The 16,593-nt window shown below is 49.5% G+C and overlaps 1 protein-coding gene across 1 annotated transcript in view; it reads right to left on the bottom strand.

Moving 5' to 3' along the window:
• Positions 1 to 7,110, bottom strand: part of MED26 (mediator complex subunit 26) — a 52,774-nt gene extending 45,664 nt beyond the window's left edge. The window contains exon 1 of the mRNA XM_047094558.1: positions 6,835 to 7,110. Coding sequence (XP_046950514.1) covers positions 6,835 to 6,906 — 72 coding nt within the window. The 5' untranslated portion in view covers positions 6,907 to 7,110. The remainder of the gene's footprint in view (positions 1 to 6,834) is intronic.
• Between the last annotated feature and the right edge of the window lie 9,483 nt (positions 7,111 to 16,593).

Here is a 16,593-nt window from a genome sequence, read left to right on the forward strand (position 1 = left end):
GAGCACAGAGCCGGACATGGGGCTTGCCCTTATGAACCATGAGATCATGACCTGAGCCGATATCAAGAGTCAGACACTTAACCAGCTGAGCCACCCAGGAGCCCCCTGAATATTTCTGATCACAGAACTGGATCCTGACAGGCAAAAAGGTTAGGAGCCATTAGGCTAGAAGATTTCAAAGAGGGAAAGACTGTCCGAACTGGGATGGAAATGGAAACACAAAACAACATTTAAAAACACTTTGTATTTATGAGGTTAAACCACAGAAGACACAGCGGAGTCCAAATTCCCTCCTGGGCACTTCTTATGTAGGAGGCAAGAGACTGTCAGAGTTAAGCCCACTGCTGCTGAGCCTACCAGCACTGGGTATAGGCCCATAGCCTCCTCCACGACAGTGGAGATCATTAATCTCTGCTCTCTCCTGAAAGGAAGATGGAACATCTACCTCTAGGACTAGTTCAGAGAGCAAACAGGAAGCCAAGCGCTCCACACTGTACCTGGCACGTACTAGGTGTTCTGTAGGCTGCGGCTGTCCGTTTTACAGCCTCCAGCGGATGGATGGAGCCAGGGAACTTCCTTGCAGTCCCAGGAGCATTCGAAGGCTCTCGACCCCACCTGCCTGGCAATGACATGTCACCTGATACGACCTTTCTCCTTTTTAGCAGGCTCCTCACGCCATCACAGGACCTCCAGGAGTTTTTGGGCAGGCGTCTGGGGGTCCAGACAGAGGGCCCAGATACATGTGCACACCCACTTGGCACAGTGGTTCTGGACTGTCTTGAGCCAGCTCGGACAATAATCAAGAGCTCCCCAAGTGCAGCACGGCCTCCCTCCAGGAACTCCTGCCTTCCCCTACTAGGTTTGCCTCGAAAATCCACACAGAGCAAACCTAACCCGGGGTACAACAGCTCTTCAAATACTTGAAAGCAGACCCCAGGTCCTCCACAGAGCCTGACACTTGTCCCCCTCCCCTCCCACTGCTGAGAGGGCAAATTGTTCAAGGGTTTGCCAGCTATTCATCAAATTCTGTCTCCCTCAGATCAGAGATGAACCAAGAGCTGGCTTTCTGTATGTGACTGTAAAACTTTTCACTCTGAAAACAAACTATACAGTGCTCTAGAAGTCATTTCATGCTCTTAAGAATTCTGAACTACCTTTGAATAAGAAACATGAACAACTCCTCCATTTGGACCTACGAGCTATAGCCCTGTAAGGCCTCCCTGACGCTGATCCCCACCCTCCACCCCAGATTGCCCACGTGCACATTCTCTTCCTGTTCCAGGTCCTTCAAGGGTAGTGGCTGGGCATCTCCAGGTCTGCACCCTCCACACCCAACACCATAAGCAATGGCTAGAAATGTTTATTCAACTGCTGAGCCACCTTTTTCAGCTTTACCACATTTCTCCATCAACAGTATGTATCAGTTGACAATTGAGATGTTAAGTGTATGGCCTCCTCAGACCTGGAATTCATTCAGAGAGCACTTTTAAACACCACATGCAGAATATTGGTATGTCTTCCTTATGCAAGAAATACTCCCCAGTTCAAGGAATCAAGGAATCTCCATGTCAATACTAGCTCAGTGCTCTGAGAGCGAAAAGGGGGAGTTTCAGATGGGGGCTCCAAGTCTGGGCACTAGAAAGACCAGGCTGAAAACGCACTGCCTATGCAGTCACTCGCCAAACCACAAACTCAGTCACCCACTCCAACAACCAGCTGAGGGGTCCCAAAGGGACCAGACAGACTCAGGACAGCCTCCCATAAGGGAGAAGAAAGGGGCACAACTTCTACTGATGGAGACAAAGCCCCCAGCTTCCAGAAGGCGATTTACAGTGGGGGTTGGGCAGGAGACATGCCCACAGAACTGCAGTCACCTAGGGACTGGACTGAGGCCTGGTTCCAGTTAAACTGGCGCTCTGAGAAGATGGCTTGCAAAGACACCAAAATCGAGGCACAGGTGAACAGCTCCTCTCCTTCACCTAACCTCAAGTGCATGTCCTGCCACACGCAGCTACATCTTGAGCCCAGGAGCCCAGGTGACCATGGAGTCTTCTTACAACTGCATCAGGACAAAGGCCCCTTCCCACAAGCTGATCTTGGACAATCCTCCAGGACTCTGTGACTTCCAGGCAGGACAACATACTATGATTACAATTAAAGCCACTTCTGAGGACCACCAGACCTCTGTGAAGACAGAATGTAAAATCCACCTTCTTCTAAGGGAGAGAGTGAGTCAGAACAAGGACCTACACCTGCGTCACAAGTGACACTTATTACCTGCCTGTTTCCCAAAGTCATAAAATGCCACACTGCTCTCTTCTTCACATATCGTGGCCACATATGAAGAACAAAGACAGGAATGTCACTGCCATTTGGGCAACCAGAGTGATCAGAGAGTCCACGTGTTTAGATTTTATAACCTCTAACGTGTTGGAGAGAATCAGAACCAACAGTCTTCCCTTTTACAATGTGTAACAGTCCTCCTTTCAGCAGGATCAATGATGTTTTAAGTTAACATCATGAGTGCTTGTAATCTTGAAGCAGAAAACAAAGCCAGCACACAATACTCATGAAAAGTTCCACATCAGTTGGCAATTGCCACACCACGATATGGTCTGGCCCAGGATTCTGTCCCTGACAGAAACCGTAAGATGTTTCCAGGACAGGCTGTCTAACATCATCACCTTGTTAGATCTCTCACAGGTAAACCTAAACCGATTTGTAATCTCATATAAACTTATGTAGGACAGAAAAGGCTCCCGCATCTTTTCTTACCAGCTCCAGAACACTGACCTCTTGGGCCTCTTCTCAAGCCATCGCTCCACCTTTGAGAGCAGCGTGGTGGCATTTAGAGCTAGAAGCACTGTCACTTAAACTTCAGGTAAGTCCCTAACTTTAGGGCAGTCACCTCAAATTAAGTCAGTAAGAAACAAAAGCGTCTTGTCCTCTCCTGACCATGGGAAGCACCCACTTAAACAGCACCTACTGTCTTTATGCTGTTGGTTTCTATGCCTGCAGGAAAGGGAGATCAGTTGCTCACCATCCCTCCCTTACAGAACTGTTGTGGGGAAGCAGGAGACCCTGTTCAAATGCTGCAGAGTCAGGTAAAGCATATATCTCTGAGTGGAGTTCTGGTATCTGTGAGAATTTTGTTATTTTAGAAAGTTCACATAATGCACCTCACATTAAAAGAAAAAAACTTTTAGAACAACTCATGTGAGCCTCTGCTACCCCTTCCAGAATCTGAACCCTGGATCCGGAAGGAGCCTTACGGGTGCATACACCAGTTCCCAGTCCCACTTTGTACATGAAGACCCTGCAGCCCAGAGAAGCTGGGTGGCGTCTTAATCTTCTAATTTCCTAGGGGGGGAAATTATCATTCTTGTGTGTCTCTCTCTGCAGAGGCCCTTTGGTCACCTCTCCTTGGCGCCTGACGTCTGCATAACTGTAAGGAAGAAAAGTCATTTCTGAAGTTTCCTGCCAGAGAGCCTGATCAGTAGGAGGCCTTTACACAGACATCTTGGGCAAGTTCAAGTCCCCTTCTCCCCCAGTGCCTTCTCTGGCCGCTCCCTGTTCTGATTACAGAGATGCTCACCTGCTTTGTGCAAGGCCTGCTTTGTGCTATTATTCAACTTGTTATGGGGTTACAGTATCCACTCCACCGTCTCAGACCTATTCTATCCATGTGCCTCACGGTTCTAGAGACTTCTGAATTAGAATATTACACGACTAAACTTCAGCACATATAGCAAGAAGGATGCGAGGATTCAATCAGTTTAACCAGCACGCAGCACCCTAAAGCACCTAATGCTTCAGCCCTGGAGAAAGAAGACAAGAAACAAACCATGCTCACAAAGCCTACATTCTGGTCAAGAAGGCAAAGCCTGAACTTCCATGAAACGAGGAGTTCCAATACAAACGAGAAGTTCATCACCTGCTGAGAAGACTGTGCTTGAGTGGATGGACTCCCAATTTCTGGGCAGAGGAAGAAGGCATGGCCCTTGACTGTACCCACAAAGACTAAGCGGGAAGAAACGCGCACACTGCGCTTCCGAGATTTTCAACACCCTGGCTACATACACCACAAGGAGAGTAAGGCTTAGATTGTTCTGAAAAATTGTTAGTCGCTTTTTGAAAAGAAGTGTAGAGGATTTACTTTATTACTGAGTTGGCAGAAATTATTAAGTCAGAGTCTGCTGTTGCAGAAATTCAAATACTCCAGAGACTGAACTGAAAACATACCCACAACTTTCCCCTTAAGAACTCCTTTGTCAAGGAGATGATCGGTAAATGCTACTTTGTTATTTCCCTAACTTCTCAGCTACTTGTGGATATTAGGTCAGCTGCCCTGACATTGATTTTTCAAGCAAAAGCTAAGTTTGTTAACCATAATTGCATGCCCATAGAGGTAAGCATTACATGACACAATTCCCTGTCGCTTCTCTCAGAAGAGGTTTAATTTTAGTGTTGGCTCTTCAACACTGTCCCCATTTTTTTTCCATGAGCATCTTAAATATGTGTCAACTAACTATCCCAAAGTGGAGTTCATAATTGGCCAAGGTAGAGAAAAGCAGCTGGGTGCCGGCACTGCCTTCTTGGAGCTACCTCACACTCACCTGAGCCCAGGTCAATCCAGAGAAACTGCAGAATTATGGTCGCACCACCTCTGTCGGCAACCTATTCTGCCACGGCTCCAGTTTCTATATGGGGTTTGCTTCAAGCCACGCTCCTGTCAAAAGGTTCTAACAATGCTCACAGATGGTCACTGGCAATGGCAGCATTTAAAGGAGGCACTTTCCTCATCACTCGTATACGGAGACAGTTTCCCAATTCCATCCACCACGCTCACATTTAGCAGGACTCTATGCATACCCATCACTAAAGTCCCCCCCAGACAAGCCATATGACATGTGAACCCCATGCCATTACAGCAACCATGGGCTCCTATGAATGAATACCACTGTACACACTAAAATACAACAAAAATGAGATTTGTTTCTTTCTCCCGCTTCTGGCTAACCCCCCTTCCTCGTTGCCCTCCTCTCCTCTCCCCCTAGGATCCCTTTAGATTACAGCCTTACACAATACTGGAACCTCTGAGGTCACTGCCCTACCTAATCTACAACATATCATGACCGCCTGTCAAAGCGCCTCCTGATCCCAAAGCTCTCCTAGGTGGCATTAAGGATCAGTGCTAATATCTCAGCAACCTCTCAGATTCCCCGAAGGCAAACAAGCACGTGGAATTCAAGAAATTACACTCTGGACAAAAGATGCAAAAGTCACCAAGCTTTCATTTTTCATGTCATTTGTTTTATTCTCTAATATTTCAGTCTTAGGAACTGCAGCGGCTCCAGTTACTGCAAAATATTCTGGAAGGTTTTATATAGCTTGTGCCTACTCCACCCCCAAAGTCATAACAAAAATGTATACAACATTTGTTGAAGACAATTACCACCAAGTCGATCTTAATGGGGCCTGAAGACTAGGGACAAGAGGATTACTTATGATACAAAAACCAGAGACTTACAGACACCGTAACTCCTCAATTTCTACCAAAATTATACAAGCCAATGTGAATTATTCCAAAAATACCAGGCTAAAGCACAGTCCTAAGAGTAATTAGTCAAACCAATGTAAAGGAAAAACAAAAACCCTACAGTGAGAGAAACCGGAGTTACCTGGCCCAAGACAAAAAGGTTTTTTCCTTGGATCTCCAGCATATTAAAAAGTGATCTCAATGGCCACTTCCTGGTCTCCCAGCAAATGCAGGGGCTCATCTCATACCTGCCACAACATCTTCCTACTGCTCAACCTGCTCCTGCCACAGGAGAAAATGACCCCTACTGCCAACAATCCCTTTGAGAAAACATGAGGGGAGACACTACGAGTCTTCCCCTACACACGCGAAGAGGAGCAGAGAAGATCCCTCTGCAAACAGTAGCCTCGGTGGAGACCATCTAAGAAAGCAACACCCTGGGGTTGACCCTGACCCTGTAAGTGACAAGCCACCAAGCCGGAACCCTCAGGTGGGGGGAAGTAATAGCCGAAGGAGCGTTCTTGAAGAACAGGAAAGAAAATCACCACCTCTAATTCACACCAAAAAGCGGGGCTCTGGCTTGGTCAGAAGACGCAATGGGCATTTAGGCCTAGAAAGGCAACAGGAAGGATCCCACCCTCCCCACGATCATCTACCGTCGGCAGCGATCCCAGGAGGGACTCGGCAAAGGCATGTCCACTCGCAGAACCAAGGGGGACTCTCCACGCGCCCTGGGCACCCGGCTAAGGGCAAAGCAGGCTGGGGGCGGGGAGGCGGGGGTCCCTCTGAAGCCAGGAAGATGCTTCCAGCCGGGAGAAGAGGAAAGGAGGACTTTCCTGATCACCCAGAAGGCCGAGACACAGGCGACACAGGCGCCCGAGTCATACCCCGGACACCAGTTGCTCCACAGCCTTTCTCCCTCCCCTCCCCCCCGCCGGGAAGACTTCCCGGGGGTCGCGGGTCCCCGGGGAAGGGCAAGGCGGGTGAGCTTCGTAAGGAGCAGTAAGGGTCATACATCTGGAGCGGAAGAAAAGGCAAAGCTCTGGCCTCAGTTCCCTTCTGCTCCCTCCGCCCAGGCCGCACGGAAGCCTCGGCCTCACGTACCCAGCGCCGCCAGACTGCCTGACCTGCCCCCGGCTCGGGCCCGTGGGGCGAGAGACCGGGATGGCAGCGGCCCTCGGGGGCAGGTGGGCGTCGGGCGGGTTCCCCGGAGCCCGGCGGGCGAGGGGCATTGGGGAGGGGGAGGGTCCCGGGCCCACGCGGCCTCCGTCCCGGCCCGCGCAGCGGGTTCTTACGTTGCTCTGGGGGTCGATGGCCTGCAGCAGCCGGTCCCTGATCTGCTGCGGAGACGCCGGAGCCGCTGTCATTGCCTGGGCGAGGCGGGGGGGAGCGGCCGGGCCAGCGGGCGGGCGGGCTGAGGCGGGGGACGGGGGTCACTCACTCGCCGGCCTCCGGGAGCGGAGCCTCATGTTCCCCGCGGTGCCGGGGAAGGAGGGGGCACGCGGGGTGGCGGAGAGGGGAGCCGGGGCTCGGGCCCGGGGCGCCACCGCCACCGCCACCAGAGGAGGAGGAGGAGCCACCGGAGCCGCCGCCGCTGCTGCCGCCGCCTCGAGAACCAAACTCCAGTGAGCTGCCCCTGCGCGGAGCACTCTGGGTAACCCGCGCCGCACGCAGCGTCGGCGCCACGCTGAGGAGGTTGGGAGATAGGGCGGGCAGAGACGCCGGGTCTGGGCGGGGCCGCGTGCGAGCCACGCCCCGCACCCCCACGCATGCGCGCGCAGGCGTACTGGTCCGCCGCCCCGCCCCGCCCATCGCCCGCCGGAGGTAGCCGTTGGGAGGCGGTTGGGCGGGGCAACGGCCGCCGCTTGGAGGCCCCGCCCCCGGCTGGGCCCTGGGGAGCTGAGGTTTCCGACGGAAACGGGCGGTGCGCGCCGAGTCCTTGAACCTGGGCACTCCGGTCGGCCGCCTCAGGGTTGGCGGCGGAAGGACTCTTCGTTGGGGAGAAAAGCCTTCCCCGTACCGAAGGAGGTGACGGGAGTCGCGGGCGGGAGAAGTTGACAAGTTTTCCGAGCCTGGGGTCCCCAGTCCCTCGATCGCGGTTCCTGGAGGCGAGGGAGCCAAGTCCACGTTGTGATAATGCGCGCGGAAGGGTCATCTTTAGAGGAGCAGAGGGATGCCCCCACCCCTCCAGAGGGCGGGGGTCTGCAGTGCTTCGCGTGCTGGGATCACCAACACATGAGACAGCGAAGCGCGTCTCGGGAGAGCCCTCACTCCAGCTAGAAAGCCCCAAAGCCAGCCCCTTGAGCCCACCGACCCCCAACGTTGCAAACGTGTGTCAACGCCAGGGTTTCTCATCCTGGGCACCAGAGACATTTGCGGCCGGCTCACTGTTGTAGGGGCCGTCCTGTGCATTTTAAGATATTTAGCATCCTGGGTTTCTACCTACTAAACGCCAGGAGCACTCTCCTCCAGTCAGGTCAACCAAAAATGTCCAGTCATCGCCAGAGGTCCCCTGGCAGGCAGAACGTCCCCTGTTGAGAACCACTGGTTTAAAAGACCCACCCTGCTTTGCGTGGAGATGCTGGAAAAAATGAAACCCTCATTCTCTGAACAATACATTTCACAAAGGAAGAAATTGAGGCCCAAGGTCACCCAGAGTTACAGGTCAAACCCAGAATTAAACGTCAAGTCTAGGGAGTCTCTTTCCCATCTCCACTTTACTGCCTTTTTTTTTTTTTTTTTTTTTTCCACTGCTCTCTGCTAGCTCCAGCGCTCGCTCGCTCGCTCTCTGGAAGCCCTGTTAGAAATACTGTTATGAGAAGGGGTGAAAAGGCAGGCTGAGTGGATTATTAGCCGCAGCCTCCGGAGAAATAAATTTTTTTGTTGTTACAGGAAGACCTAGATTTAAAACAGGAGAGAGGCAGCTGATGAGAACCACACACGCGCCTTGGATCTGTGCTACACCTGTGAGTCTTGCATTTGTCATGCTTCTGGGAAGCGTTTTTGCAAAAACGGCTGTTTCTGCACGTGGTTGTGTCTGCTTCCTTCTGCACATGTGAAAAGTTTTACATCACACTTGCAGGAGAAAATAAACATGGGCAAAAAACTTCTTTTTAATTTACTCACTCTCCCTCCTAGAATGAGGTGCTTTGTGTACATGGTCCAGGTTGGAAACCAGCCCATTTGGAGATACTCTTTATCTCACTTCAGATAAGCAAAATAAACAAGCTCTCCCTCCAAGCATATTCTGGTCCTGCCTTTCTTTTAATTTCTAACTCAGATGTACAGTCTCTTATTTATTTTTTAAATCAAGGATCACATAGACATAAGCAATTTGTTTTGCATGGGCCAGGTCATTTAAGAAAAAATTTGGAAAACACTCAACTTACCTGCCCTTTTTAAAACTAAGAGGCAACATTAAGATGACTGAGTTCTGTAAGGGCACTGACTCCACTCAGTGTCCCCATTAGAACAATGCCTATTACATATTTTTGAAATAAGTGAATGAACATGTCACCAATACATGACAGCTGTATACACACACCCAGACAGAGGTATTAACTGTTCAGTTCCATAGATGGGGGACACAGTGGGGCTCCATAAATATTTAAGGAAATATTAAGTATAATACTATATACACATTAGGATGCACCTATTCATGCAGATAACTATATATATATATATATACACACATATCTGCATAGTTTTAGTTATATATATATATATAGTTTTATTCCACATTTAACATATATGTAGTAGTAAAATTAAATCAGATCGCCACTCAATGGTAGTCTTGAAAACGTTAGCTTCCCTTAGGTCCAAGATAGATACTGCAGTTCACCTAGCAAGACTTTCTGCTTCAAGGAAGAGACACTTGAAATGGCTCCTATCAGTTACACAAAGGCAGGGCTCAGGGTAAATCCCCTTGCTGTAATGGTTCTTCGTCAGCAATGTGTCCTTTAAATTAGGTTCAGAGGACATCCACCCCACTGTCCTGAGAAGACAAGATATTTTGTGCTTGTAATGCCCCTGAAAAGGCTGCCTTACCTCCTAGTGAGATGGCTCCCCAAAGGGCAAGAGGCTCCGAGCCCATGACTTGCCCTTGCCATGGGAAGTGGCAGGAAGTTAGTTTTAGGAGCCTGAGCGTAGAGCGTCCTCAGCCAAGCTTGGAGGTAAAGGGAGTGGGCTCGTTTTACTGTAGGCCCAAGCCGCATAAGCAAGGGCATCACAGAAGGGAGCTGCGAGCAGGCCGGTTCACACAACTACTTAGGACCAATCTTCCACAGCAACACCACATGGTGGCAAGTAATAACAGCAGGGGCTCGCCCAGCGGACTCATTTCTGAAGTGAAAGGAGGCTGTACCCCCTTTAGACACCTACACCCCTGGGAGCTGCGCAATTTAAAGTTATTGGACTTACCCCAATAAGGTTATGTGAGGCCTTCGATGAATAATAGGAAAAATGTGAGTAAACCACCACCCTACTTGGACCCCTTTGTTCGCTCTGAATTTAACATCTGGCGGGAATTTTTAAAAAACGCTGTCCTCTATTAGCTCCTTCAACCCTATCAGTGATCTCGGAGATGGGCTTCAGAGTTCTGTTTGGCTTTGCGGCAAGTCCTGCTTATTCTAAAAGTGAAACTGATTTCAATTGGTTTTGAATAGTCCCCTGAAAGGTCAGTGCTCTTAGCAAGGGCTTCAAAGACAGACAAGAGAACACAAATGATTTCACTGTGGGTCCAAGTAGGGGGATGCAGGCACAGAGCCTGCTCTGGAGGATCTAGTTTTGAAGCCAAGCACAGGAAACAGGTTGGGGGCCCAGTAATACAACACCATAATTGTATGGTCTGAGCAGAGCAGCAGGTGCACCAGGGAGGGCAGAGCCACTGCGGATAGGAACACTACGAAAGATGTTGGACAGCAATTCCAAATGTTCATACCCTTTGACCCAGTATTTCACAACTTCCAAAATGTATCCAAAGAAAGCAATCAGATGTAGACAAACGTGTACATATGGGGAAGTAGACGGCAGCATCGTGTGTACGGGTAAACAATTAGAAGCAACCCAAGTGTTCAGTAAAAGCAAAGTATGTGAACAAATTAGGGGTCGATTCGTGCAATTGGGAAGGTTACGGACAGAGGGGACCACAAGATTCTCTAACTCCACCTGGGTAGTGGTCTTGTTTTATGGTATACGCAACGTGTAGAAATTCACCACGCTGTACATGACACTTTCAAAATAGATAAATAAAAAGATACATAGACCGATGACAGATAATCTAGGCACTGAAATCAGTGCTGAACAACATGGGATGCTCCCGATTTCATATTAAATGTTAAAATGCAATATATGAACTATATATCTTGCGATCATCATTTTGGTTTTATAAAAACATGTATACTTCTTGGACATGATGCACAGAAAAAATACTGGAACGAAAGAAGCCAAAATATTTACAGCCGTTATCTCTGACAGGCAGAATGCCAGGTGATTTTTCTTATGACATTTGTGCCCGAAGTTCCCCATTTTCTAGAATGAAGATGTGGTGTGTCCTCGTCCTCTCATCCAGTGCTGGGGTTATTCTGACCTCTAGTAGCCTCCAGCCATCATCTTCTGACTCGGACACAGCTAATCAGAAGCGTGCCCGTAATCTCCAAAATCCTGAACGTGGATTTGCCATCAGGCCTCCTGACGGATGTCCATCTAAATCCTAACAGTGTGCATTTTGCCCACTGCCCCAGTTTTGAATTCTTCTTAGTAATAAAGAGAATGACATTTGTTGAGTCCCTGCTACGTGTCAGGTTCCACACTGAGGGCTTTACATGAGGACCCAGATGAACCCCTCCGGACAGTCAGGCCCCTGTGTCAGTTCCCCCTCTTGACGCTTGATGGCAGTGGGGGGAGGGGTGCTACAATTCGCTCTAGAGAATGCAGTGGAACCATGCTCTGCCCGGTGTAGGTTAAAGCTTTAAGAAGGCCTGGCAGTTACCACCCAACCCAGCAAATCCACTCCTATCAATCTCCCCAAGAACACTGAAAACCTACACTCACAGACTTGTACAGGTAAACGTCCACGGCAGGACTATTAACAGGTACAAGGTACAAACACCAAATGTCCACCAGCTGGTGAACAGATAAATGAGATGTATATCCACACACTGGAATATTATTCAGCCATGAAAAGGAAACTAAGAGAGGCAGCATCCACCTTTGCAGTCCTGGGAGCATAGAGCTGCCATGTCACAATCTAGTGGCTGTGCTAAAAGGCACTTTGGCAAGAGCTAGTGACCCAAGGCCTCTGTGAAGGAGAACAAGGTTCCCGGTGACAGAGAACACCAAGCCCCATATGCCTAACCCCAACAGGCTGGGACAACTCAGGTGAGGTGCCAGGCAAGTGAGTTGAGAACCTCTTGGGGTTCAGAGCTGGCTCCACTGCGCCCCAGCCAATTTCCTGCCCAAAGAACTGTGACTCCTAATAGTAGAGGTTTTTAAGCCACTTAGTACTGGGGTCATTTGTTACTCAGCACTAGCTAAGAGAGACAGGGTTGCTAATGTAACCCTCAAGTGACACATGAGGAAGATCCTGAGCTTAAACAGAGAGGAGAGGGGCGCCTGGGTGGCTCAGTCGGTTGAGTGCCCGGCTTCAGCTCAGGTCGCGATCTCACGGTTCGTGGGTTCAAGCCCGTCACTGGGCTCTGTGCTGACAGGTCAGAGCCTGGAGCCTGTTTCGGATTCTGGGTCTCCCTCTCTGCCCCTCCCCCACTTGCGCTCTGTGTGTGTGTCTCTCTCTCTTTCTCAAAAATAGATAAACGTTAGGAAAAAATAGGGAGGAGACTCACACACAGCCACTTCACCAACAGTGCAGCTGGGATTCCAGACGGAATCTTTCTGATGCGGAACCATGCTCTCCGGCCCTCATTGCTACTTAACTCCTCGGCCCCTCCCGCCTGGTGTTGGTCTTTGGCCGTGTGTCTCCTGTGTTTCTGTCCTCTCCTGAACCCGTGCCCTGTCTCATTCTTCTCGCCTGCTGACAGTTCTCTCCTCTGACCTGCTGCACACACGTCCAGGCAGCTTATTTTCTTTTAAGCTTTAATTACCTTCTTTATTACACTGACCTTCAGCTAAGTACAGGGTAACAAATAATCACACATAAAAACAACACAGTGCACATAGTCTTAACACATACACTTAGGCATGAAGAAAATAAAGGATCAATCTGCCTCTCTGTTGATTCCACTTTTCCACTACTGCCCATGCTTTTTTCTAGTAGCTGCGGGAACACTCCTACGGATCCCTTTCATTCACCTTTAATTCTTTGGAAGGCAGACCAGGTAAATACGCTTGTGAAACTGTAAAACTGATTTTGTCTGCTTTTGGCTTACAGTCATAAAATTATTCTCGCCTTTTTTTTAATTAAAAAAATTTAATGTTTATATTTGAGAGAGAAAGAGAGCGCGCGCGAGCAGGGGAAGGGCAGAGAGAGAGACAGAATCTGAGGCAGGCTACAGGTTCCGAGCTGTCAGCACAGAGCCTGACGCGGGGCTCGAACCCACGAACCACGAGATCATGACCTGAGCTGAAGTCGTCCCTTGCCTGAGCCACCCAGGCACTCCTTGCCTTTTCCTTTTTTAAAAAAAGACCTCCAAAAACTTGCCAAAATTGTGTTTCTGAAATGTTCAAATAATCTCATCGCTTGGCCAGGTGGTCTAAATCACTTGTTAGATTATAGGCTATTATGTATTACATATGCATACGTATGTAAATATTATACGTGCAAAATATAGAGAATATATTATGGTTTCATATTCTCCCAGTTACTCTGGTGAGGCAACGAAATAAGGTCAGTAACTGTTCTAATGCTCTAGTGAATGATTTTGATAAACATTTTCTTTAAGCATCTCCAGAAATAAGAGCAGATCACCCTTTCTACCTCAGTAAAGGAATTGCAGGATAAAGTCAATTTATTGCAGCTTTTTCTGTTCCAGATGGTCTTGCCAACAGACAGTTTGGATCTTCTTGCCCCCTGCTCTAAAAACTCAGGGACCTCGGCTCACGTAAACCCTTGGCCTTGTGAGCCACGCCCCCTCACCGGCACACGCATCACATGCTACAACGTGGCACACATAAACGGCCCATCTTCCCGACCAGCCTTATTCCTCACCATCCCTAAGTAGGTTTTCTCCACTCCTGCACACTGGTCACCTAGCTATCCAACCAGGTGGCCTGGCCCTTGCTTCTCAGGGGAGTGACCTGGCTAAAGTCACATGACTGGATTTTAGACAGGATTACGACTGCAGCCCAAAGCTCAGGGGTCCCAGACTGGCAGAGAAACGCATGAACCAAATCAGCTGCAAGCCACTTCCCCAAGGAGCAGACAAGGGCCAAGGGACTGATGTCAGAAAGCAACCAGGAGCAGACAGGAGCCACAGTCAAAGGCCCAAACTGGCCAATGGAATGTGTCAGAAACAAAGGCACAGTGTTGTGCCTCAACCCAGAAAGCAATGTGATGCTCTAGAAAACACGCCCTACAAATACTGCAGGCTATATATACAGAGAGGAATGTCAAGTCCTGACGAGACCGGGTCCTGAGCCATCGCTGTCACAGACGGAGAAACTGAGGCACAAACAGGACCAATGACCTCTCCCCAACATCACTGGCACGTGAGGGACAAGGGAACGACTCGGAGCGCAGGCCCACGATCCCCTCCCCGCGGTTCCCAAACCCCATAGCTCGAAAAGCCCAAAGAATTTCTTTAAGTTTGCGCCAGGCCCATGTGGTTGACAAAGGCTGTCTGAGGCCGTTCCACCTTTGTCTGTCCAGCTCTGTGTGAATGTTACGAAGTCTGGCTACAGAAGTGTTACTTTTTGATGAGGGAGCGCGGCCAGCCCAGATACCTCGGGGTATCGTGTCACGTATAGGACACGCTGCTGGAAAGTGCAAGTTCTGAATCCGGAGTTGGCTCGGGTGCCCCAGGCCTCCGGACACGTCTTACGGATAAGGGTGGCCTGAGATCCACGTCAGCGAGCAGGTGGAATGAGCCCAAATAAAGGTGTTTGGGGGCGGGCGGGGGGTGGGGGGAGCAGTGCAGCAGCACAGGAGAAGGGCCAGGGGACGAGGCTTCACGTCAGCTCTGCTGAGGACACCGGGAGACCTTGGGCAAGTCACTTCCCTGGATAGGCCTTCCATTTCCTCATCGGGAAAAACGGGATGACGGCGATCCTTTGGACACCACTCGTTGTGCCAAAGCATTGCGGTGATGCCTAAGAAGACCTGGCGGAAGGGCTCTGAACTTCTTCTGTTCATGCAGTAAGAGATACGGTGCAGCTTAGGAAAGAACCCCACCCCCGCCTCTGACACACCAACCACACCATGGACACCGCGTGCCAGGTCCACTACATGCACATCTCACACAACATCACACCACAGAAAATTTGGCTCAAAGGGGTAAAACCAGGGAACCATCTGTGCCCCAGCTGCGCTGCTACCCCCTCCCCAATGGCCGGGGCTCCCTCCCTGCATCATTCTGGCAACTACATGGTTCATTTGTCTTAAAGTGAATCTTTCAGAACTGGATTATTGCACCTAACCGCTTGCATGCGATTCCCTTACCTCACTTAGTACTAAGTTTCACAAGGAGACTTCTGGAGGCATGAGCAAGCAGAAGTCCTATTTGAAAAGGGTCTGACCAACAGCCCAGGTAACTGGGCCTGCCTCTTACCCTAAGAACACCCCGAGCTCGCCTAATTCTCAGGCTCACGGAAGAGAAGTACAGAAAGGACAAAAGTTCCATCGGCCCCATTTGTGCCTTTTTCCTTTTTAGCCTCGAAACGTGGTGGTGGCTTTCCTCACACTTCCTAGATGCTCTGATGTTTACATGTTTGTGAGTTTTTTCTTCTTTCCTGATTACAAGAGTAACAGATCTTTGGTACAGACAGTCAAGTACAGCAAAATATAAAATAAGATTTAAAAATCATGGCCTGGGGCCCCTGGGTGGCTCAGTGGGTTAAGCGTCCGACTTCAGCTCAGGTCATGATCTCACGGCATGGGTTTGAGCCCTGCATTGGGCTATCTACTGTCAGCAAAAACCCCCTTCCAATCTTCTGTCTCCCTCTCTCGGCCCCTCCCCCACTCGTGTTTTCTCTCTCTCTCTCTCTCTCAAAACAAATAAGTCAACTTAAAAAAAAGTGTTAAAAAAATAAAATAAAAACCACTGCCTGATGGGTACATGTGAAATCAAGCACTAGTCTCCCTTTTTGTGTGTTTATAATTTTCCAGAAGAAAGTTAAAGACGACAAAAGAAGTCACACAGCCAGGCCTGTTTGTATGTGTGCTGTCTCTGGCTGTCTTCACACGGCAAAGGCTGGGTTGCACAGTTGAGAAAGAGACTGTGTAGTCCTGCAAAGCCAAAAGTATTTACTGTCTGGCCCAGTGTTAGGCCTGATAACATCACCCCACCCCCAACAAGATCCTGGCCATAATACAGTACTTGGAACCTGTAAACAAATTGTGATACATGGTAAGAGAGAATTAAGGTTGCAGATGGAAGTAAGGGTGCTAATCGGCTGACCTTAAGATAAGGAGATTATTCTGGATAATCCCAGTGGGGGGGGTGGGCAATGTAATCACAAGCGTCCTTAAATGGGGAAGAAAAAAGCAGAATCAGAGAAAGATGGCATCTTGACAAAGACCAGAGCAGCCACTGCTGGCTTGGAAGGTGGAGGGAGGACGGGGCCACGGACCAAGAAGGTGGACAACTTCTAGAAGCTACAGGCAAGGCAAGGAAACAGATTCTCCTCAAGAGCCGCCGGAAGAACCCAGCTCTGCCAACACCTTGATTCTGGCCCAGCGAGACCCATTTTGGGCTTCTGACCTCCAGAGCTATAAGACCACACATCTTATAGTTGCCACAAGGGCAATTCCTACAAGGCCCCGGATGAAGAAAGCTTACCACTCTCTCTTGTAGACGCGGCTGCCCCATTTGAGGTTTCTGCAATGAAACACACTTGAAATGTAGCTACTCGTTTGACTCAGCAGTCGGGTTTTTAATTTTAGT

This window comes from Lynx rufus, unplaced genomic scaffold (assembly GCF_022079265.1).
Source record: "Lynx rufus isolate CCGP_SWC_20201006 ecotype Redwood Valley unplaced genomic scaffold, mLynRuf1.p SCAF_4, whole genome shotgun sequence".
NCBI lineage: Eukaryota > Metazoa > Chordata > Mammalia > Carnivora > Felidae > Lynx > Lynx rufus.